A 25,409-nucleotide genomic window follows, 5' to 3' on the forward strand; every position below is an offset into this window, starting at 1 on the left:
TTGATGTTATGTGATGTAACTCTACCCTGAATATAATTTGCCCTGTAATATGTCGCAAGGTAAATACAGGTAATTAGAGCAATCAAACTGTTATGTTAATCATAAAAGTATTATTTTATGGTATGTAACTCTGAAGGAGTTAAAATATTGTTCAGAGTTCTAATTTTCTGGAGGCCTGTGAAGGTAGCATAAAAGCGGGACCGGAGATGCACGAGGTTAGCTGAACCAAAGTGAGAGACTCGGCTAGTTTTACTGAGGTTAACCAGCACAAAAGAGTGTGTGACTAGAAAGCTGACCGTGTGAGAGCTTCACAACAGAGTGTGGGTGAAGTGACTTTTTGTTTCAACGGTCGCACCACCGTGAAAACTGTGTTTCCAGCTACGACCGCCGAGGCTAAAGGCTAGCCGGACTGCTTGGCTTCGCCAAGGAGGCAGCCGCTATGGACTGTCGGAGAGCTGGACAGTGACTTCGCTAGCGCTGTAGCAGAGACAGCATCGGGTCTGCAGGGAGTGGATTTAGTGTGGAACTGGTGCACGGCGACCTACCGATCAGCTGAACTGTAAGTCAGACTTTGTGCTCTTACTGGGGAGAAGAGGATTTAACTCCATCGTCCGGCGTGAGCAACAAACAGGCCTGCAACAAGTGTGAATGTGAGTGTGTGGAGCCCATGTGAATATTGTATGTTTAGTGGATTTATATAACGTGTTTTGGAGTGTATATTAGTGAGTCACTTACCAAAAGGTGATAACATAAGTTGGGTTGTTTAATATAATTTGAAAGGGAATTATGTCATTTATACAGTGTATTTCATTTGGTTAAGGAATTGGAATATCATTTGAGTTTAAAAAGGGATGTGTTGTACAGTATTTGTCTCTGCCCTTACGTTCAGTAAACGTTTCGTTTGTGTTAAGAGTTGTCTGGGGTCGTTTCTTTACTACTGGTTAAGTTTAACGTGTGTGGTAGAAGTATCGGATTTTGTACTCGGTATCGGCAAGTACTCAGATCCAAGTATCGGTATCGGATCGGTTTGAAAAAATTGGTATCGTTGCATCCCTACCAAAAACTGCTCATGAAATTCCTCTCCCACTTTACATTACATATGTAACATTACAGTCGATCTACATGACCTCTGATCTCGTTTCCATACAGTCTATATACAACGCAGCCACACCCTCCTTGCTCAGAGAAAAAAAGACACTCTTAGAGTACATACAAAAACACACTCTGATGCAGTTTTATTCGGTTTTGTTTTTTACAGTTTCGCTGAGAGACAAACACAAAACACAACTGACTTAGTTACAAATTAAAGCACTGCACTGTACAAAATATTTTGTGAATTGTGCTGGTCAAGAACATTTATATTTATAATGCAGACCTTTTCCTCAAGTATACACAGAGACACAGTCACACACCCACACCCACACACACTCACAGGCCGGTGGACCTGTCCCAGTGAAAGTAATATTCCAGTGGGGGTCTGAAGCAGTGCAGCAAATCAGCAATTATTGTGATTTGAAACCAGCCCCCGCTACTCCATCCAGGTCTACTGAAACTCTGGGAACTGGTTCTGGTGGGATCTGTTCAGATATGGTTTGATGTAGACTGACATCGTTCAGATTGAAGTGAAGTACACTTCAGCTCAGACCAGCTTTTCTCTTCTTTGATCCCTCTCCTGATTCTGCAGCCCATTTGTTTCTTCAGTGCTCTGAAAACACAAAATGAAACTCAGCTCAGGATTGAGCGACACAACGTGTTTAAAACTGCATCCTTCTCCCTCTGCAACTACAAAACCCACAAGATTTGTAAACTGAATGACTTATTTTCTACTGTTTTTGCTTGTTAAATTCGTTGGAGGCTTTTGATAAGAGATTGCTAAAATAGCCCACTGTCAGTGCCGTGTCCTGATGCCGTGTGTGGAAAAGCTCAGGGCTCTACAGCGACCTAGTTTCAATCCGAGATAGTCAAGGGCGGGACCTCTCTGACTGGCCGTGGCTCAGATATTCCTTAGGCCTACGTGTGTGTTCGTTTGAAGAGAGAGGTGAGTAGCCTGGGCTCGACAGAAGTAGGTTTAGCTGTGGGTAATGACAAAAGATGAAAAGAAGGATTGATAACTTTTTTGGTACGTTAAGGCACTTTTGTGATCGCATTGGCACCGGTCGGTTTTCTATCGCCCATTTACGAGGAATAAGGGCGCCCTCCGATTTGCGAGCTGCGCCCGCTGCTTGCCGCACAGGAAGGAGAGGGGCGGGGCGGCAGGGGACTCTCTGGCTGGCTGGAGCAGATCTAATAACCAGCTCGCAAAATAAATCAAAATAAAAACAAACCAACAAACACAAAAGCACCAGACATCATGATATAGACTTATAATTTTCACCGATGTTTCTAAATTCTATCACACACATATATGCGGGGTTTGCCCTAGGGATGCCCCAGCTGTGGTGAGTGTGGAAAGAACACGGCCGGCAACGTTGCATTTGTGACTGATGCTAATACATTTCGAATTGAAACGCTTAAAAAGCACAGTGAACACAGCACAGCACAGAAAACACATTATATGTTGTGATAAATGCACTGCCCAAGTGTCCCCTCTCCCCACTGCCTTTCAGCGACAGGCAGCAGCAAACAGGTCAGAGGAGGCCGAGATGATGATTAAGTCTAACATTGCCTACGATATTCCCAAAGGAGATGTTCCATTCACTAAGTTCAAGTCTGAAATAATTCTTCACAAGAAAAATGGCTTGAACAAAAACCCCCCGTACAGGAATGATGTCACGTGCGGCCATTTTACAGGTGTCACCACAGACACATTGAAAAAAAGGTCAAATTACAGGAGTTGTCCATCTGAGGGGCATGTGACTGCAATGGAGGATAGTCCATAAGATATCAAGCTGTTCAGATATACAGAGACGTTCAGTTTGAAGCCTGTGAGACACTTTGAGGTCCTTTTAATTTAGATTTTCTTTTTATTTAATATATCTTGAGATGCTTTAAGTTTAAATTTCAGCTCAGCACTTTAAGCACAAACACTTTTTCAGTAACTTATCTTTCTTGTAGAACTGAGCTCCAAATAAAGAACTTTGTGTTGACAAGATTGTTAGTTCATCATTAACAAATCAATATTGTCTGTATGGACAGCAATTTTCCAAAAAAAAAAAAAAGAGAAAAAAAAAGGAAATAAAAGTGAACATGTAAAACTGCGGTGGTAAGTGATGCGGTTGAAAAATTAGGGTGCACCTGATTTTTGTGCTGGCACACCAGTGCAACCGTGGCCAAAATGGAGCCTAGATCCCTGAAGTGTGTTTGAAATTTGGAAATCTGCACTTCAAAATATGAAGACTGTGACAGAACGGTGGGGCACTGTTTCCACTGTCGACAGAGGTGGGGCAGAGAGAGACTTAAGTCCCCCGGCTTTCCCCTGTCCTCACATCTGAGAGGGGGTAAAAGGTCTTAACATCCAGCTTTATGTGTTCAAAATGATCACAGTGCTAAAACAGAGGTTTTCCCTATTCAATAGCAGTAAGTCAGCTTTATTCTTGTAGTGTAGCCTGATGTGTTTCACCGAATCATGGATGCACTAGGACATTTCCGAGTCCATGGAAGGCTTCCACACTGTTCGGGCGGACAGGGACAGCGCCGCGAGAGGTAAGCAGAAAGGAAGGGGGATTTGCTGTTCTTGTTAACAACCGGTGGTGTAACCCCGCCCACATAGCAATCAAAGAAAAAATTTGCCGCCCGCACATTGAACTGTGTGCTGTTGGACTCAGGCCGTATTATTTACCCTGGGAATTTATTCATGTGATCTTGGTGGCTGTTTACGTTCCTCTGTTTGCATGTGACACAATCCACTCCACATAGCCCGGTTACAGACTGCACCCAAGTGTCTTCACTGTGATCTCGGGTGACTTCAACCACGTCACCTTGGACAATACACTACCACCATTCACACAATATGTGATCTGCCTACCAGGGGGAGAGTCTCAGACCTCCTGTATGCTAATTTCAAGGACATATATAGCGTATATGTATTTTTGACTTTTCCAGTGCTTTTAATACCATCAAGCCGACCCTCCTGGGTGATAAGTTAACAGCGATGCAGGTGGATCCTTCACTGGTGTCCTGGATTGCTGATTACCTGACAGGAAGACGCATCTTCCACATTGTGTCTGACAAGGTGATCAGCAACACAGGGGCACCACAGGGGACTGTCCTCTCCCCCCTCCTCTTCATTCTCTACACCACAGATTTCAGCCACTGCACAGAGACCTCCATCTCCAGAAGTTCTCTGATGACTCTGCGGTGGTTGGAAGCATCAGCAGGGGTGATGAGACAGAGTACCGGGCTGTGGTTGACTCCTTTGTCACGTTGAGCTGCAGATACTTCTGCTAACACCACGTGACAAAGACCAAGGAATTGACTATGGAAGACCAGGAAACCCTTGACCCCTGTTTCAATCCAGTGGGTCAACGTGGACATTGTGGAGAACTACAAATACCTTGGAGTCAGACTCAACAGACTGATCCGTAAGGCCAGTAATGTTGTGGGGATGGAGCTGGACTCCCTTAAGGTGGTGTCGGGGAATGTTGTCCAAGATTAAGACAATGTTGGATAATACCTCCCACCCACTCCATGACCTGCTGGTTAGCCACAGGAGCCACAGGAGCACGCTCAGTGAGAGACTGAGATTACCAAAAAGCACCACTGAATGACACAGGAAGTCATTCCTGTCTGTGGCCATCTCCCTGTACAACTCCTCCATCTAACACACTGTAAACACTGTAATAGTTGCACACGCTCTTTTCTACTCTGTAATATTCCTGTCAACATTCTGGATATTTATTTATAATCACCTCTGTCAATCTGTGATATTTATTATTGAGTGATTCATAGATATTGTGCTTATTTCTTAAATCTAAATCTTTGTATCAAAATAAAGCTAATACTTTCGAGATTTCATAAGAGGTGTAAATATTGCAGCAGATATTACTGTGTCAAAGTTTCTGTGTTCCAGCCTTAGGATGTAGATTTTTTTCTTGCTTAATGTATTTAAGTATTAATGTATTTAAGCATATAACCCCTTTAAAAATATGCTTTAGTTCACATTTTAATCCAGAAAAATCATTAATCAACATATAAACACCATCTATGCAAACATATATGCTTCTAACCTGAAACAGAAAAATCGTGTGGAGGTACGCAAGAACGAAACGAGAGCTACCACGTTTTCCTCCAACTTTAATCCCGGCTTCACACAACTGAACTCACAAGGCAGCAAACACCGTCTACAGCCCAAAAACATCACCCCTCTCCTTTCCTTCTCACTGGGTGTGAGTGGAGCCCCCTAGTGGTCCGCCCCTCTGCAAACACCCAGTAGGGTCTCTTACTAGTCCAGGACCGTGGGCTTAAGCAAACGGCCAGAACAGCTGAACAGCCCCAGGATGCGCCCCCCAGGACCCCTGGATGCGATAACGCATGCACCGAGTCAATCAGTATTTTTTCAGCTTTCTTCCTGTCTTTCCAACTTCTCTCCTTATGTTGTCTCTCACCATTGGCCCTTAGTTGCAGTGCTCCTCCTCTGCTGTGAGATGCTGTAGATCTCCTGAAGCTGTTTTTTCTGGTCATCGCTGAGCGCAGCTGTCAAACAATGGTACCATGCTGGATCAGTACTCTGGACCCCTACAGACACAGACAGAAACACACACAGGAAAGCTGTAGTGTCACGGTGGTTTCATGCAGTCGGTACTTCGACTGATTTATAAGGTTATACTGCTTTACAAAAAAGTTACTGAGTATCACAATTTTCTCAAGGACAGTCCTTATTAGTATCATCTGTGTTTATCCTGCTTCGTTACCAAACTATGTGGAAAAATAACTGCATAAATACAGCAGACCAATGAACTGATCCCACTGGAATGTTTTTGCATGTGATATTAAAAAGTTTCAACTTCACCGAATCCAATCGGAGCAAGAATGTAAACATGCAGTTGCAATAGGCTGGTTTAAAATGGTTTCTGAAGGTTACAATAATGTCTTGTATTTCTCACAGTGAGAGAACAAATAAATATTTAAGTAAAGAATAAAATGGCATAAAAGGAGAGGCAGTGGGTCTCAAACTGTAGTCAAGTAGGGCGTGGATGTGTAGGGGAGTGAGTGAGACAACTAACAAGCATCACCTCCAAGGCAACAATATTCTTTAACAGCACCACAAAAACTAAACACAGAGGGTTTGAAGAAGGGTCCACACTGTTGCCCCTTTCTCAAAACTTCCTAGATCTTAATGTGAGGTTGCACCTGAATGAGCCTGGTCCAAGAAGCACCATGCTGCTTCCTAAAGGACCCAAAGAATCTGCTCCCAATCTCAATTTCTGACTAACACGTGAATGATGACCTACTGAGCAGGGCAGAAGTGAAGAACTGATACTCGTCCTCTCCATTGTCGTAGTCCAGAGGCGTGCTGTACTCCTCCAGAGGCGTTCCCTCAAAACCATCGTCATCCCAATAGTCATCTTCATCGTCATCATCATCATCGCCTCCTTGGCCTGCTGGCATGCTGGACTGCTGCTGCATGGTGTTACAGTTCTCATTCACCTCATCTTCATCACTAGGAATCTCCTCTACCGTAAACAAAATAACACAGCCATTTAGAATCAGGTACCAGGATTTAAAAAGAAATTATTTTCAGCATGCAGTTTGATTTGGGGAGTGGCTCTCAAACTAGTGCTGGCCCCAGAAGAGGGGAACGGAGTCACTATAGGTGGGTCGTGGTCAGCTTGGGGAAAAAATATGAAGTTTGGAAAATAACCACACAGGAGTCTATTTAAATTCTAAAAGTTTTCTACCACAAGTCTGAGCATCACTGGCTTTAACAACAGACCAATTTCTTATGGTTCTGACACCAAAGCAATTTTGTGAACAGGATCTTCCCAAGAGTTTTCCTATGTGAAAGAATACCACAACAACTTTTTGTAAGGCTGTAATGTAACCTTTGGTCTTTAGCTACTATAATACTACAATCTAGGCAGGTAGCAAAGCTGATAACACAGTGCAGTCTAATGAGACATTGTACTAGTTGTTGCTGAAATCTCTAAATAAGCTGACAATTATAGTCAGCTTAGTCTTTTGTGTATTTCCACACAATCAGGATTATTATTATTATTATTTATTTATTTATTTATTTTAATTGGATCTTAAGCCTTAAGGTGGTTAAATACGGAGCCCCGCAAGAGACCCTGGAGAAGGAAAAAAAAAACAAAAAAACAAAAAAAATACATGAAGATCATCTCGAGTTACTTTTGCAAGATCTCGTAAAATAGGCCGCATCCTTTGCAGGTCGCATTTGAAGGTCAAGTTGGGATCCTTTGTGGCCCAACCTATCCCAGAATTCATAGTGTGGCCCAGCCAATTCCAGTTTCCAACAGTGGCAGCAGCTACTTAGTTTTAATATTACTCTTTCTGGGTCACAAATAAACTTTTAAGATATTTTCAGCCGTGAACGTAGCTGTGTAAACTTCAAATATCTGCTTGGTTTATTCTAGCACTTTTGCAACAGTGCACTGGCGGGAACATCGCACTCCCGGCACATCGTGCCTCGACCTCCTGGTCAGCTTCGAGCTGGCACCCTCCGAAGGAAGTCGGCCTATTTTATGAGATCTCGCAAAAGTTAATCTTCTTTTTTTTTTTTTGCCTCCAATGTCCCTTGCAGGGCTCCGTAGTTAAAAAACAAACAAGCAATCAAAAATATATACAACTAATTCATTCACCCAATCACACGAGCACTTTTTCTAAACTGTTTAGTACTTACTGTCTAACATTCATACAGATTCACACTCCGATGAATGCATCAGAGAGCAACATGGGGTATCTTGCCCGAGGATATTTGGCATACAGACTGGTAGAGCCTGGGATCGAACCGGAAACCGTCCGGTTAGTAGCTGACCTGCTCTACCACCTGAGCTACAGCTACAGAAACTTTTGCATAACTAATACCACATTTTTTTATCCAGTCGCTGCCTGCATTTTCAAACTGACCACACAGCTGGCTACAACAAAATAAGGAATGCATATTAATAAATTAAATGTTAAAATGTGCACCGGTCAAGTTAACATTTATGATAACCGTTTCCTTCGTTGTTGTTGTTGTTGTTGTTGTTGAACCGTGAGCTTTACTGACCTCTTGAAAAACTACTTCAGCTGTTAGTGAGGGGAGGAGCTGTTTGTCTGACTGCAGTGGTGCTGTGTGAAGCTGTGTGTCAGCTGGAGGGGCAAAGACGGCACAGTTGATATCGATATTGTTGCAAATGAGTATCTGAATTCAATATTAATTTTTAGTATCAATTTTTTTGACAACCCTGTTAAGAGAAAACTAATACACTCAAATCAAAATATTTAAATTTCAGAGTAAAAGAATGATGCTTCAATCACAACAATAACACCAAATACATTTATGAGTGTGACCCACAAGAGGTAGAGAAGGTTTAACGACCCAATTCCTTTATTTTTAAAGTAGAGCTGAGAGTGAGAAACACAGTGCAGCTAATTTAAACTCAGCGCTGGTGAGTTCAGTGGCTAATTTGATTGACTCTTTGCTTTCTTTCTGTCTGCATTTATTCTGTTTAAGTTTCTTCTGCTGTTCGTACCAAAATCCCGCTTTCTGCTCTCTATTCTCACCATTCTGGTCTTCATCTTGAGCGCCTGCACGGGCAAGCAGCTCTGGTTTGTTGATTAGGCGGGAGGCATTAAGGTGTTTGAGGCCCAGGAAAAGGAGGAGAATGGAGGGGACAATCTGAGCAGCAACTGCATCCAGCACTGCTGGCCGGCTAGGAAGATCGATTAGCACACTCAGTCCGATGATGCACATCTTACGATCATGGAGTCTGTAGAGTGAATCAGAAGAAGGACGGTTTCTGAGAAAGAAGGCTTTAGTTGTTTTGTAGGAGCGCAAAAACGAAAAATAAATAAATGAATAAGTGTTCACACAAATTAAACTGTCATCTGTTAATTAAAAGAATTAATGAATGAACACCTGTTGGTATGTGGGTGTCCATTACAGAGCTGGAGTTACAGAGATGCTAGACTGGAAGTAGGTGGAAAAATAGTCTGGCTTTGCTCAAAGTTCAGAAAAACAGATACAAACATTTCTAAATCTAAGGAAATGTTCACCTGGACATAGTGTCTCTATGGTTCAGTGATGAACATTTCTCACTTATTAGCTATCGAATTTCTTTATTTGTGTGTAAAATGAAAACAAAAATCTTCCTGATATAGAGCCACAGAAAAACTACTTCTTTGTCCAGCTGGTCTTGTTATTACTGCAGGATCTTTACCTCACAATATAAAGCGCTTTGAAGCAATAAAACTGAATTAAACTGTCCCCTCTCCGTAGCAATCACAATTTTACCCAAAAACTTCACAACATGAAATTTTTAAAATCATAAGAGAACATTTATCCAGAATTTCCCTTCCCTAACTCAGCAGTTAGCAACAAAGAACCTTCTTTGCTGCCTTACCCCAAGAAGAATTCAGTGTCATTCATCCACTGGTTGATGAAGTGTGTGGTTATGGGCTGCGGGTTGTGTGGAAAGTGCATGTTGTCCATCGTGTGGATGAGCAGGGCTGGGTTGTAGTAGAGAGCAGCAATGGCAACCTGGAGACACATTGTCCTCAGCTCACTGGATTTCACCCCCCGCATCAAACGCTCAAGCACTGCCTCCACGAAAAGAGGGATGCACTGTAGAAACAAAACAGCAGCAAATATTTCACTATGGTTTGAACCACAGTGTGTTTGAAATATGCAGGTGAACAAACTGACATGCCTCTGGCTTTCCAGCTTTGGGCATAATTAAACCGACAGATAGAAACATTTAGCGACACTTTAGTGTTCTGGCTGCAGGATGTTAAAAATAAAAGAAACAGTGCTGGCTGTGTGATAAGTGGAAAATAAAAGTGCAGAGCTGCACCTGACCTGGTCAATGCCTCTGCCTTTGCACTGCAGGATGATAACCTCCAACAGTTTGGCTGCATGACACTCTGCATCTTCGCCTGAATCCATGGACAATACCTTAAACAAAAAGGCTTACTGGTCACAATACAGCAACAATATTGGAAAAAAAGCTGGATGTTTGTTCCTGATGATATTTCTGTGAACCACAGTTCAATACATCTGGAGCCAGACCTTTTTGCACATGCTGTAGATGACCTCTAAGTGCTTCGGACTGGACAGAAGCATGTCCGTATCCACAGTAACGTAGTTGTGCAAAAGCGGCATCATATCTGTGACATAAACACAATTAATACTTTGAAACACAAACAATGTTTTCATATAAGCTTTATCCAACATTAATCATGAGTTTTATTATTCAAGTTGTTGTTGTTGTCGTTTTAAGTTAATAGTCATTTATGTGTCATATTCTCAGAACTATGTGACACAACCCCTGTGTATTCACTCCAAAATCATTTGAATCATCTGCAGCTGTCTGGGGGTTTTCACAGAGACCTGTAAAAATACCAATACAGCAGTCAAACCTACAAAACACAAATATGTATTTTATTATAAATATGGCAATAGGCTGATTTGTAACTGTCTTAATGTGGCTACACGTCACCTTTTTGTTGTTACCAAATTGTGGCTTCACAGATATTGTGATAACTGAAAAAATGTTTTATTATTAATATTTTAAATGTGTGAAATATGTGCTTGTTTCTGCCTCTCAGGTGAGATAATTTCCTCCACTTCCTGTTGGACACAGTAAACTGAATTTCTGGGCAACTGCAGACGGTTAATTAGGTTAAATAAAACATTTAGAAGGATGCTGGAACTTAAGCAGACGTATTTTATATAATTTGAAAATTTATGGACAAAACAACTTCTGCACGTATCTAGGAGGAAAATACCAGTGGAGTTAGTGGAGATGAAACCAAAACTGGGTGTAGGACATACCTGTGAAGTAATCAAAGCAGTCATGCTGGAAGACCTCATACAGGACGCCTAACAGCTGCCACATCTGGGGGGAGATGGTCTGACAGGTAAGGCCAAATGCCAGTGACAGGATCTCCTCATAGAATTCTGCAGTGGTTACAGAATGACAATGATATTCTGCCACATCGTTGAGATACAAGAGAAAGACAATCCAACACCACTAACAGGAAACAGAGTCATCTCGGTGCCTGTTTACAGAGCACCCAGCATGAATATGCAATCTCTACACATATTTCCATTAAATGTAGCTGCAGGAGATAAAAAGTGACACCAGTGTATGGGACTGCTTCCCTTTGAGTAGACATGGAAAAATTAACTAATCTCGAGATCACTACGGCTCTTAATAAAGATAGAAAGGAATGCATTTACTTGAAATAACAAAATGAATTCATTAACAAAATTTGGAACACTTGCAATATCTAGGACAAGGGAAAAGTGTGAAAATGTGGAGGAAGCCAGAATTTGAAAAGGGAGGCCCCCCCCCCGCCAAAAAAACAAAACAAAAAAAACACACTCTTTGGACTGCCCGTGCACACACACCTGCCATACCTATGATGGGTTTCTGCAAGACCAGGCCAATCACCTGCAAACAGATCCCCTCTAGCTGCTGTGTGATCTGAGACATGAAAAGAAATAAGGCGTCAAATATTACATTCACCACTGTTCCAAGTTCAAATACTTATTGCCGTGTGCGCCTTAGACCTCTTTGTGGTCTTCCATTACGGTGAGGATGGTGTCAATTGTACTGAGGATACCAAGAGCCATAACAGTCTTATCTTCGTTCTCCTCGTACTCCTCACTCTGTAGAACTCTTGTGAAGATCTCTGCCTGCCGAACACACACAGTGGTATTTCACATCACTTCCACACTGACCTTGATTCATTTTGTGGACATCTACATTAACCCCAACTTAATCCTAACTCTTACCTTGCCCTGACTTTTTTCACTAGTCTTACCCAAATCACAGCTAAACTTAAAATAAAACTAAGTTAACCTAAAAGTAGCCTTGTCCTTGTCTTAACCAAGTTTTCTGAACAAATAACAAATGTCCAAGCATAGATCAGAACATTCAACAAGAGAGACTCAGGAGAAGAAAAATAAAAAACACACACACACACACACACACACACACACACACACACACACACACACACACACACACACACACACAAATCTGGATGCTGCATACTTCCTTAATACCTGATTAAACTACAAAATAAGTCTGTGTTGTCGTCCTACCAGGTTCTGTGTCATGTCTACAGCGATGGCGGCCACTTCCTGGTTGTACTCGCAGATCATTTTCTGAATGACGTTGGTCAGGTCATCGTTCTCCGTTTCTCTGACCACATGCAGAAGCTCCTGCATGACTTGCCGAATGTAAGGCCTGATGTACAGCTTGGCTTTATAATGAAAAAAGATTGAATGAGAAAATGAGACTAAATCTCTGTATGGGAGATGATCATATTTGCACTTATCAGTGTTTACTTTCAACCAATATTCATAAGTGCTTCTACTAGTACAATGACAAGCAGTCTCTAATCCCTAATTAAAGGAATACCCATTCTCCTTTGTTACACACATATTATTTTTCATTATTTTAAATGTAAGCTTGGGCCTGTGATGGTAAAGAAAATAAAGCCAAACTTGAAAAGCAAGAAATTTACAAGAAAAAAAAAAAATCAGAAAAATCGAACCCAATATCATGTTACTTTTCAAGGTTATTATAACTTCCTGCTAATACCTCCATCAAAACATTCATTTTCACAACCCTATGATGGGAATGATTCTGATTTCAGTCGAGCTGGTAAAGTGCATTGTACAAATTTCAGCTTTAAAACACAGGAACGAATCAGCTGTCCTCCACAGACCTTGTTCCTGGTTGCTGACCAGCGTCTGCAGAGCGATGGCAGCCTCCACCTTGACAGGCATCTCTTTGTCATCTATCAGATCCTGTTTGACCAACTCCACGGCATTCCTCAGCACCAGCTCGTCATGGAAACGCAGCGGACTGAACGAGTGCAACACCCAGCAGGACTAACAAAGGAGAGTATCCCAAGTTTGTACAGCATCCATATAATTTTCACCTTAGTCAAATTTGTGAAACCACCACCACCATAACTGTCTACTGCTGCCGTCAGCGATTCCCCCCACCAGATGCATCACTCCGGTCTGCAGTACACCTGGTGTGCTGAAGAGACTAAAACAATAACTGACATTGACTAAACGGACCACCCTGCAGGACTGAAGAGAAGAGAGCCAGTCGACGCATTAAAGGAATAAAATAAAAACACAGTTCCTTTGTGAAAATTTTAGCAACGACAACCCTCAACGAGTTACCATTTCCCAAGTAATCACTGCAGGCTTTACCACAGACTATGTGTCTATAGCTCTGTGAGATTAACATTTGGACCCAGTTCTGACACGTCTGCTGAAAGCAGTTCAGCACTAGTCCACATCAGCTTCTAATGCAGCTTGTAAATAATGTAAATCATTCCTCAAAAAAGGTTATCTTACAGTTTCTTTTGATGAATATATGCACGACCAGTGGTTATTGCATATTTTTCATTAGTTGCAATAGCCACTGGAATACATATACCAGATTCAAATAAACTGGAATTATTCCAGTTTAGGCCCTAAACCCAAGTGATGAGTTTGTACATGCATGGAGTTCAATTTAATATTTAACTCAAATACCTTAACTGGACATAATATGGTTTTATTTTGAGTTTTATGAAATAAACACAGGGTGAAAATTATACATACAGGATTAAAATGCACCCACATTATAAATTCAGTGGTGATACAGGTTCAGAAAAGTGCGAACTTTTCTTTTCTTATTAGCCATCATGACACTCTTACACTGCTGTACCAAGGAGGGAGGAAGGTTCACTTACCCTGGCACGCAGGTAACCCAAAGGAGAGTTAAGCAAGGGGAAGACGTAGTTCTGAAGCATTAGCTCCATTTGCTCCCTGTACAGCCGCTTCTGTAGGACCAGACATACAGAAATGCAGCGAATCTTAAAGCTGATCACATGATAAAAGTGCTCGTTAGAGTTCCATCCAGATGCGTGTCTCTGTGTACCTTAAGCAAGAGCTCAGCCAGAGCTCCGATGCAGTGCAGCGCTCCATCCGTCCTGCAAGGATCAGCAGAGGGGTCCATCAGGATATGATGGCAGAACTCCATCATTTGAGGCAGGACCTGTTAAAATGAATAAAGGAGATGCTGCAGATTACATTTACAAGATGTGTGTGCAGAAACTAAAGCTTGTGGCTTACAGACAAAACATAAGTGATATCTTCTGACAGGGTAATAAAAATAAAATAAACTGACAGGAAAAGTGAAAAAGAGTCCTTTTTTCATGTGGTGGAATAAACTATAATATAATATCAATATCCCTGGGCAAAGGGCTAGTTGCCACATACTGTGTACAAGCACTCTGGTTCCTGTGGATGTGCGCTATCATGACCCCCCCTCACCTCTTTCCTCTTGCGTGCAGCTTTACACAGCAGGCTCTGGGCAGCAGTGACTGGGAGAGCATGGTCATCATAGAGGTCTAGATATAAAGATGCATACTCTCAAAAATAACATATCCCAAGACATGACATGCACTCACCTTCACCACTCAATATTATAGCAATGCCAGTCAATGGCCAAAACCCATTCACTTTCTCTCAGTTTTAACTTAGGGGTTGGTTTTTTTTGGTAGGCAAACTCCAAACTCAGATATGCTGTTGTTGCCTTTGCAATCTGCAGTTATGGGGACCCCACTGTTCCTGTGCAGAGCAGTAGGGGAACCATAGCAACACTAAGCAGAGACTCCAGAGTGTGGACAAGTAATTCAAGACTAAAATTCTAGTATCATAACAACCCTAATACCAGGATACTTGAACACTTACTGAACTTCATACGGATATACTCATATGGATCCTCTTGCCATAGTTTCTCGTCCTCGTCTTTGTAGCACATAAGAGGGAAGATGACCTCCTGGCATATGGTCTACATGAAACAATAGTCTTCATAATATTAATGAGATTAAAGATGATTCAAGGGGGAAAAATAAGACTGGCTTTATTAAAATAAATAGACAATAAAAATGACCAGAGTGGAAAAAGTAGGGCAGAAATTTGTAACCCTATGTGAATGATTGAATGATGAAATCACAGACAGAACAACTTTGAGTCAGCTTCCATTTGTTACTCTTTATTAAGGTCAACTTTGAACTGAGTCAGAAGGACTCCTCTCTACAGTTCCTGACATTTTTGGTGGATTAGTACCTTTAAGTTTTCGGTGAAACTAAATGCAAATAGCTCTAAACTGAATAAGAGGGTCTGGGCCAATCAGGAACAGGTAAATATCATATTCCTTCATGCCTGTCCTACCTGCATGTGCGGCTTCATCTGTTTCCAGGTCAGTGAGTGTGACAGGCCCTGGTTGAGGTAGTTGAGGCACTGCTGTAGGACCTGAGGAGTAACATACTGCTTCTGTCTGTACTGGTCCACCACCTTCAGCAAGACCTGGATGGATAACACACCGCACAGGATGAATAACCACCGTCGCTCATAATATTAGTTGCAACAAACTGTTAGTCTTGATGTATGCTCAATAATCCAGGTAAGCAAATCCCAAAAAGTTGATTCTGTTCATCTGGAAACAACAACACTGCAGATGTGGAAGAAGAGCAACCGCGGACAAAAGTTTCAGCCTGTCTCAGCAATGCAAAGCCCGCAGCATCACCAGCATGACTTGGTAAAGACAGCAACAGGCAGTCTCATCTGGCTTGGTTAATGTAAAATATGCTGCTGTGATTGTTCAATATTCACAAATGAGGAGCCGTGCTGACACCTGCTGCTCTCTGGCAGGAAGCACCACGCCCTCCCGTGTTTTAAATGCACTTTAGAACAGCACACAGCAACACCACATATGAGCGGCCGGAGAGAAGTATGGAGTCTTCACAGCCCGTTCTCTGTTCACCATTAGGGGTGGGGGGCCGAGGGGAGGAGTTGGCCGTCTGGTCGGTGTCTGGGATGCTCCCTGCTGCTGCAGGACCGGGGGTGGTCTGCTTGTCTCCACCCAGGGAGCAAAGGGCAACATCTCCTGAGTCTGGGGACGGACTGCCCCTCTGGGAACATCTCAGGCCCCCCCATCTGTGGGGACCCATCTCCCCCCACCACACTCCCTGCTGGTGGCTGATGCTCTCAGCCGTCGGCGCATTGGTGGTTCTTGGTGTCCGGGGCTGGGTGCTCGTGGCTCGGTCAGGCTTTGAAGCCAAACTTTCATGTGCTCTATTTTCAAACTAGTTATCTCAGGAATTTCCAACATTTTTGTTAATGTTTTCCACAAACAGCATAGCAAGGAAGTTATCTTCCGTCTGTTCTGTAATACCAAGGATTCTCATGTTTTCAGGCTGGTCCACTCTACAGTAGATCTTTTTTATTTTGTCTTTATTTGCAGAGAATTGTTCACTATTTTCTCAATAAAAGTTTCTCAGCTCCCAGTCATGTTGTTAGCTACCCGGCCCTTGGTTGCTATTATCAGAGTTAAGACTCTCCGGTTGTTAAGGACCATCCTTTAATCTAGGAGATGTTCTTTTGTCTGCCTTTAGGCACAGGATAAACGCCTTATGAATATCACATAACCTTGAATTTGGAATGCACCTAATATAAAATAGCATTTTCAAGTAGACATTGAAGAGCTCTTGAATTGACCTGTTGCTGTCATGCTGAGGAACAAAACCAAAGGTCCAAAATACACGTAAAAAAACAAGAGTGAATGGTTACTGACTGCAAAGATACGTATCAACTAGAGAATCTATAGTAAAGATCAAAGTAAGAGTGTTATTTACCTGACAATGTCATTCCCTATAACTCAAACAGACTCAGTGACACATATTTACCTGCTGTATCCCCACTGCATATGTCTTCAGGAAAAAATCTGCAAACTCGTAGTACTCTTTTGTCACGTTTCCTGGACTTCCATATCTGTGATTCACATCAGAAATACAGGAATGCTGAAAAGGTCTTTCTGCAAAATCCAAATCTGCTCAGTAATGATTTAACAGCATTTCTGGACTCACCGTTCAAACAGTCGCGTGATGATGCGCAACGCCCACTTTTTACACTTCCACCACGCCAGCTCAGGACGGTCGTCTTCATCCACCTCCAATGTCTCCTAACAAACACATTGTATGGTCAGTACTAGGTCCTTGTGAAGAACAGATTCATTAGAATTTTAATCCATGCGTCTTTAAATAGTATAGAAAGATGCTTTGTTCAGTAATTGAGCATTCAATTTTCAGTGCACTTGTTTGATTATTTACGGGGTTTTTAACCACACTGCGGAACACTTGTGTTAGTGAAAAAACCTTTCTACACTGATGATGCTGTATTGTGCCACTCAGCTCTCACAATAACTGAATGTCTCAGCAGAAGTAAGCTTCTAACAGTTCAGCCTCACATGTGTAATTGTAAAATTGTGTAATATGAAACCAAATGAATGTGGTTTGTTGGGACTTAATAAAAAAAGGTCATTATAGACTTTTTTTCTATGAGTTTTTTTTTTTATTAATAAAACTTTTCAGCACAAAACGTTTGCATGGTCTCCCTGTGTGACTTTCCCTTTATCTGCCTCTAATGTGAGGCAGATAAAGGGCTGAAAGCACATAGAATAAGCATGCTAGTACTTTAATGATCATTCTGTGACTAGAATTAAAGTGCAATACACAAGTTTTGAAAATAAAATCCCAAATCTTAATTGGATTTACCATGTAAAAGTTGATTCTGTCGATCTGGAAATGTGCATATTAATGATCCGTAATGTGAAAATGATCAAGAAACTATGAGGTCAGATCATAAACTGACCTCGCAGCCTATTGTTCACTAGTGGTCCTAGTTTCAGTCATTATGCAAATGTACTGTTTATAAGGTTGGGGAAACCTGCAGTCAGCTGAGACTGAAGACGTCACTTGGACGAGTGACCACTGAAAACGCTACGTCCAGATGAACAGAATCAACCTTTTTGGGATTTCCTTCTGGATGATTGAGCATGCATCAAGACGTTACATACTGTTGAATTTGTTAAATCACATTGTGTCTATATGATTCGGGATCTTACAGCTGGGATGTCTCGGTCCATTATGGCTCGGAGTATTTCCATCCACTGAGTCATCACTGTGTTGTTGATCAGCTGGAGAGGCAGCGAATACTGCAAGAAAGAAGAAGTACCATTCTTACTCCTTTCCGTTACGACAACCTGTCTACTTTCTGAAAGCATCTCTGAGCCTTTTCTTAATACATAAGTCACATCAGAGGACTACGGCAGTTAATCTGAATAAAGAGCAACTGCTGCTATGTGTACCAGTGTAGTGGAGTTTAGGGCACATTGAACAGTGTGTAATTAGGAATAAAAAGGTGCAAGACTGTAGTCCCTCTCACCCTCTTAACATTCAGTCTGGCCACGGTCACATTCTGTAACCTCAGCATAAGACAACTGAAGGAAACATATCAATTTAAAACTACATGTGTCAACAACACCAACTACATGTTTTGACATGAGAAATCAAAGTTTCACAGTTTCAGGCTTTTTAGCATATGAAAACATCTGATCTGAAAAAAAGCTCACACATGCACACACACAAACACACCTGTACAAGAGCATGGAAGATCTTCAGGATCTGTTTCTGAATGAGGACTGAAAAGATTGTGGCATCAACCAGAAGCTGGCTGATGAGTTGTTGTATCCTGGGCAGGAAGATCTGCATGGCTGCAAGCAACGGCTCCCTCTCATCTGCTTTCCTGTACCTGAAACACAGACACATGCGTGATACTTACTAAATGATCTCAGTTCAAATCAGAACATGCTTTGGGTTGTAGACATCGTCTTCTTTTAACTCTTAGACTGAAGCAGAGAGTGCTTTATCTACTTCTGTCTCTATAATGCCTTGCTGGTCTGAGAGAATTTCTTTAAATGACATTACACTGTAATGTTACATTTCTTGGCACAAAGATTTAAACTGCAACTAGTTGCAGATTTTTACTAATTGTAAAATAAATTAATATTTATAATGCACCTCAAATGAAGCGATTTAGTTGGTTGCCTACTTTGCTACAGATAAGGACAAAAATGATTAGCCCCACTGTGAAATTTAAAGTTTAAATGTTCTGAATGTGTTTTTAAAACAGAACAAGCCTTGGTTTGCATTAGTCATTTCCAGAGATCTCATTGCTAAAGACACAGCCTGTATGTTGGGGAGAGGAAAAACAAAGATTAATCCCAAATTTCATCATCAAAATTAGACAACTGAAATCATATTTCTATTTGTTATCTCTTGCAAACATCCAGGAAATGCATCCGAGTTCTGGAAAGCCTTCAGAACTTATCCAAAAGTAATCCACCTCCAACACTTCCTTCATGAATCAGTTTTGAAACTGAAATATTTGGAATGCTTTCACGCTGGGAATTTGCTTCGTAGGAACTTGTTGTCTAACAACATAGTATCTCCAATTTTATATGTTCTCCACCAAATATTCAGAACTGTAAAAACAAATTCTCATTAACCTCGATAAACCATACGATGGTCTACAGTAAACTGTCCCTCCTTCGCCTCAGTGCTGATATGATCACTGCTCCTGTAACTTGTATTTTTAATGTAACACGTGTTACAGGCAAATACGCAGATGACAAGATTGAAAATCCACAGTCTGCTTTTGACAAATTTCAGAAATCTCTTTCTACATCGATATTTATGAAGTCACCTAAAAGTATCCAGCCCACAGTCCATATTCAGACCCTTAATGGTCTTCAGATTAAAACTGCTGTTTGTTATAATACTTCAGCTTCATGCCAGATGAACTTTAAAAAAATCATGTGGGCGAACATTGGATTTTTATATAGAAACAAATCTTGTTTCTCATTTACTATTCAACCACATGTGCTTGATTATGTTGATATTATTTATCAGCATATTCTGTGGATCACGGTGCATTTATCGCAGGCGATTCTTTTTTTACTCATCATTGAATCTTATGTTAAAAAGTGGGGCGGTACTCCCAGGCAAATCAAAGAAAGTAACATTGTGTGATGCAAAGATTGGCTGCCTACCTCCTTACAATTTCAGGTCACATTAAAATTAGCTGTACCTCTTCCTCACACTACACTTAAAAAATGAATTTAGGTACTTCACTGCCTATAAATGGATGAACAACAAAAACTACAAAGATAAAAGCTATGATTTCACTGGAACCTTTTACAGAGTTGTATTTTTTTTCTCTGCAAAAAATCTCGTACATTTTTCTTAATCTGTGACGATGTATAATGTTTTATTTTATTATGTGGTTGTCTAAGTCAGCTGTCCCCAACCACTGGGCCACGGTCCGGTACCGGTCCGTGAGTCGTTTGGTACCAGGCCGCGAGAGTTGAGGTTTGGGTGTGAAATTTATGGTTTTCGGGAGTTTTATCGTTAACTCGGGTCTTTTTCCGTGTTGTAGTTGTGTGTCTTATTTTGAAAGAAATATTTACACGTTACCGTAGCGACCAGGGAGCATTAAGGGGCAGACAGGAGGATGCTACTGTCATTGTTGTTGGTGCATTTCAGGGGGACGCTGCTAATAAAGTTACACAATTACACAGTGAATTCACGTTTATTATTAAATTTACAAAATACCACAGTTTTTGTCTCGGTCGTATCATTTCATTTTGTTGTATTTATCCGCGACACCTTAAAGGCCGGTCCATGAAAATATTGTCTGACAGTAAACCAAAGGTTCGGGACCGCTGGTCTAAGTCTCAATCTTTCTTTTGTACACATATCACTCTTAAAAAGAGACCTTGATCTCAATTAAACTATCTTTTTAAATAAAGGATTTCAGATGTAATAAAAAAATAATAACAACCCGTTCTGCTCTCCAGACGTGATTGGTGGGTGGGCTGAACACTTACTCGTATGTTTTGACCAGCTGGTAGAGAGCCAGCAGGGTTCCATACCAGCTGCCACTGTTTGGAGACTGCAGGTACATATTGATCTTGTCCACAATGGCAGTCCAGCGGCCAGGGAAGTCATGCTTGATGATAGCTCGCAAACACATGGTCAACTGGGCACTACAGAAAGAAGAAAAAAATATGTGGCGTCACTATCATGTAGTGGGCACTGTTCAAAGGGCTTTTAATGGTTAAAATAGGTTAAGATCTAAGCTTTTAGAGAAGGGGAAAAGCTGTCCTGAGTGAGCAGGTGTGTGCACATGTGCATGTACCGTATGGACTCGGGACAGCGGATGATACCCTCCAAGATCTGATCTCTGATCTGCTGCCGGTCGTTCTCATGGATGTTGAAGGGAAAGACAACCTCCCCGACAGATGGCTCCCTGTCCTGCCAGTACTGACTCACCATGTTCTTCAAGTAGATTGCAGCTACACACACCGAGACAAGCACAGCACACGTTCAGACCATCATCACACAGGTCATATTGCTAATACAGTTTTACATTGTTCATTTATTTATTTGCTTCTACAAATCACAAAGACTCAATTTAAAACATAGGTCTGTTGATGTCTATTATTTTCTTAAGGCTGAGAAAAGTGCTTTCCAAATGGTAGGCTATGGCAGCTAGTTTTAGACATATTCATACAACAGTCTCTCTCAGCAGGTCAGTGCTATTTTTCTAACTACTAAATAATGATGGAAACAGTGGCCAAAACCAGGTTAGCATCTTACCTGCTTGGCGAACAGGAAACTCTACTTGCTCCGACACAATGATCTGAAGCAGGGTAGGGGCGAAATTAATGATCTTGTAGGACTGAAACACACAGACAGATGGACAGCTTCAAAATTTCGTATGTATTCAAAAAAAATATTAAAATATTTTTAAACCCAAGGTTTTTGGAAATGAAATGTAAGATGCCAAAGCTGCAGCTCTTAAAAATGGCCTCTGATGCATTCAACAGTGTGTAACTGTGTGACAGGTAAAGGCACTTAAATTGCAAAGACAAAAGATAAAGAGGAAAGTGTGTGTGAATGAGTGAAAATAACATTCATATAAAAACTCTACCTGAAGTCTGTTTTGCTGACTGCAGCCTACGCATGCAAAGACAAGTATGTGCTGTGCAGGTCTATGTACATTAGTGGTGTAATTCTCTTTTATTGGCCCACTCATGCAGCTGCAGTACCCCACAGACACTGCAGGCCATCAGTACTGCCTTATTGTCGTGTCACTTCATCACAGTATATACAGTCTAACTGTTTTTGTAAATTGGCGCCATCTGACATTTCTGTCTTGAACAGTGCAAGATTTATTATTATTATTATTATTATTATTATTATTATTATTATCATTATTATTATTATTATTATTTTATTACCATTTGTACTTCTGTCAAAGTCATGTTCCACTTGCAAGAGAATAAAGGATCCTAGACAGATGTTGTCTAGAGGATTGCAATCCAATTCTCAGCTGTTGGTCACTTAATGTATTCTGGCCTTTGTAAACTTTCCAATCCCACATAAAGCCCTTTGTCGTTCTCCACCTCCTCTCCTGCCAGCTCCCCCTTTCCAAGATTTGGAGTAGAATATTTTTTTGTCTTACTCAGTCTTCTGCATCCTGAAGTACAAAACTTCATTAAAAAGTCCTGATGTCGACTAAAGACATTATTAAAAGAGATGTTCTGAGAGGATTCAAATTAGATCCACACATCGTTTTTGTTCCCATCTTATCCCTGTCATGAATTCATCCAAGAAGGTGTCAAGTTGTGACATTGAAGACATTATCACAGTTATTTCTTTTGAAATTGCAGATAAATTAAAATGAAACTTTTCAAAAAGATCAACAAAGATCAACAAACACACCAACCCTTTCTGTATAGCTTGGATCCCAATCTTTGTAAACTAAAAGTGCAATACGTCCGTTTCAGGGAGAGAAAAAAAACACAAAATATTGTGCGATCTCAGAGATGGAGAAAGAAAAAGAGGACAGAAGAAGATATGATTTGTTTTCCTTTTAAAGAAGAGGATTGCCCAGCAGGTGAAAGTTGATAAACGGGGAATTTAGCGCTTAGATGTAAAACTTACATAATCACACAATCCATGTGTAATTAAATAAGGAGTTATTACACAGTGTGAATGCCCACAGCTCAAATCCATTTAAGATTTATCAATTCAAGTTTCAGTCATGCTACAGCCAGCGTTAAAATGACAAAGCATAAACATTAGTGGGTTTCTGCATCATTCTAGGTAACTCAGAAACGCTCTCACGGCGCCAAATATTGCGATCCTTTTTATTATTCGGTCATTGAAGGCCCATTGAGACTCAGAATTCCACACTGTGTGCAGGAGCAACAACAGAGAACTGTAGGAAGTCCTGAACTCCAGTGTTGACATGAGAAAGTTTGGGAAGCCCCGCTGCTGACCGTCAGCTCATGATGGCTGTTAGAGCTGCCTCCTATTGTTCTCTAGGGCAGCTGCCGCAGTGACTGTTGGGGTACCGGTTAGTCTAAATGCTGATCTTAGGCCTAATATATGCATCTGAACGTTAACCAAGCTGAACGTTCACCAAGTAAAGCCGAGCGCAATCCCCAAAACACGGCCCGCCATCCTCCACAAACACCAGCAGCCCCCCTCGGCTAGAATGAACCCTGACGGTCTTCTGAAAAAAGAAAACAAGCAAACCAAAAACTATTTAGCTCACCCACCTGATTGAGTTCATTTTCTGCCGCTATCCTCAGGTTGGGGTCGATAGTTCCCTTCAGAGCCTGGATTATACGGTTGGGATCCATGTGTGTTTAGTTCCACGGTTCCGTTTCTATTTTTATTCTCACATTCATGAAACTAACAGAAGCTAACGTTTCTGCACCCAAATTTCGTTCCTTTTGCATCCAGTGTGGCCTAAACACGAAAAGGCTTCCGGTAGCAAAAAACACAACGTCCGGTCAGAACATTCAAAATAAAAGGCTTGTTATCGGACACATGGTTAGCATTTTGTTTAAAGGAGCGGAGCCGAGTTTCTGTTAAAGACACATCGGTGTTCTTTCTGTTAAAGTCCCGATACCTTTACAGCGGTCTTATCAGTTTGACAGACAACTACCTGTAAATATTGGCTCTAGTTCTTTTTTTAGGCAGTTGACATCCAACATTTTATTGTATTACCGCCACCTGCTTGGCTGGAGTGTGGTTACGTGACTCCAAAATGCAATATTTCTGCAAGCAATGGGAAGTTCGTATGACCCACGATTATTCCCTTTTCTTGCCGTTATGCTCATTTAAATGAGCACACAGTTACACACGTTTGTATCTATAATTTCAGTGTCTCAAAGAAGTAGAGTAAAAGTAAGTAAAATTAATACATAAATAACTAAACACGTCACGTAAATGAATAACATTGTAAATTAGATGTGAAAGAAAATAAATATTAATATTAATAATATAATATATTTATCACGCAATTAAATAATTAATTTGTTTAATAAATAATAAATAAATTTCAGCATGTTGAAGAAGTTCTCCTGAATATGAAAGCAAAGCAACACAAAAATATGAGGAGCTGAATAAACAAGAGTTATTACAGACTTTTGTGCAGCTTTGTAAATCATCCAGCTTGAATACATATACACAAATACAGTAGTTTTGCCATTACTATAACGGCCTTTAAGTAAATATAAAAAAGAAGTCACCATTAGAGACAATACGTAACTTTAGCACCTTTCATCACAATACAAATGTATTTGTTCCTTCCAAAGACAGCTATACACAACCACTTACCACCCTCTTTATAGTTAAAACTATAAAACCGGGTTTTACAGGACAGAATATCACCTCATCGCATGGCCTGGGCTCTAGAACGAGCCTGAGGAAGTATTCCTTCCTCAGGCCCTCCGTAACTGACCTCCAACCTCCGTAACTGAATTGAATTGAATTGAACTGAATTTAGTTGAATTAAGTTAAATTGAATTGAATTGAATTAATAGCAAAGAAAAGTATTCTCTAATGGTGGTGCTGTAACTTGGCTTCGTCAACTGTGGGACTGCATGAGGAAATTCAGGAATGGCAGAAAAGTATGTGCGGGTAGTGGGGGATATGCATGAAGACAGGGAAACAGTGGTGAGGTGTGCGGTAGGAGTGACAGATATGTTCAAGGTGGGAGTGGAATTACATTTGAGCCACTTCTTGTTTGGAATACTGATGGACAGGTTGACTGACAAGGTCAGGCAAGAGTCTCCATAGACTATGATGTTTGCAGATGGCATTGTAATCTGCGGTGAGCCTAGGAAACAGGTCCACAAGTGTCTGGAAAAGTGTAGATATTCACTGGAGAGAGGATGCATGAAAGTCAGTAGAAGCAATGCAGAATATGTGTTTGAATGAGAAGTGAAGTTACTATAGTTTAAATACAACAGCGGTGAAGAAGAGAGTACAGACAGGTTTTCATCTGAAGTGAGCTGGATGGACAAGATTAG

The 25,409-nt window shown here is 41.1% G+C and overlaps 1 protein-coding gene across 3 annotated transcripts; it reads right to left on the reverse strand.

Moving 5' to 3' along the window:
- Positions 1-1,206: 1,206 nt before the first annotated feature.
- On the reverse strand, positions 1,207-24,025 carry ipo8 (importin 8). 3 transcript variants are annotated; one of them, XM_031734803.2, is made up of 25 exons: positions 23,649-24,023; positions 21,679-21,760; positions 21,218-21,374; positions 20,907-21,065; positions 18,613-18,769; positions 18,084-18,173; positions 17,047-17,141; positions 16,867-16,951; positions 15,353-15,487; positions 14,870-14,969; positions 14,450-14,526; positions 14,055-14,171; positions 13,867-13,956; positions 12,841-13,006; positions 12,212-12,372; positions 11,675-11,800; positions 11,522-11,588; positions 10,934-11,059; positions 10,169-10,266; positions 9,959-10,054; positions 9,504-9,724; positions 8,665-8,870; positions 6,390-6,611; positions 5,544-5,673; positions 1,207-1,705 (listed from the first exon to the last, which is right to left on the reverse strand). In XM_031734803.2, coding segments are annotated over exons 1-25 (3,048 nt in total). In that variant the 5' UTR covers positions 23,733-24,023; the 3' UTR covers positions 1,207-1,704. The 3 variants fall into 3 exon arrangements, with proteins under 3 accessions (XP_031590663.1, XP_031590662.1, XP_031590665.1); XM_031734802.2 differs by having other exon boundaries at positions 11,513-11,588; XM_031734805.2 differs by lacking the exons at positions 1,207-1,705; positions 5,544-5,673 and adding an exon at positions 8,168-8,250 and having other exon boundaries at positions 6,445-6,611; positions 11,513-11,588; positions 23,649-24,025.
- Between the last annotated feature and the right edge of the window lie 1,384 nt (positions 24,026-25,409).

The sequence above is a fragment of the Oreochromis aureus genome, linkage group 17, assembly GCF_013358895.1.
Source record: "Oreochromis aureus strain Israel breed Guangdong linkage group 17, ZZ_aureus, whole genome shotgun sequence".
Taxonomy (NCBI): Eukaryota; Metazoa; Chordata; class Actinopteri; order Cichliformes; family Cichlidae; genus Oreochromis; species Oreochromis aureus.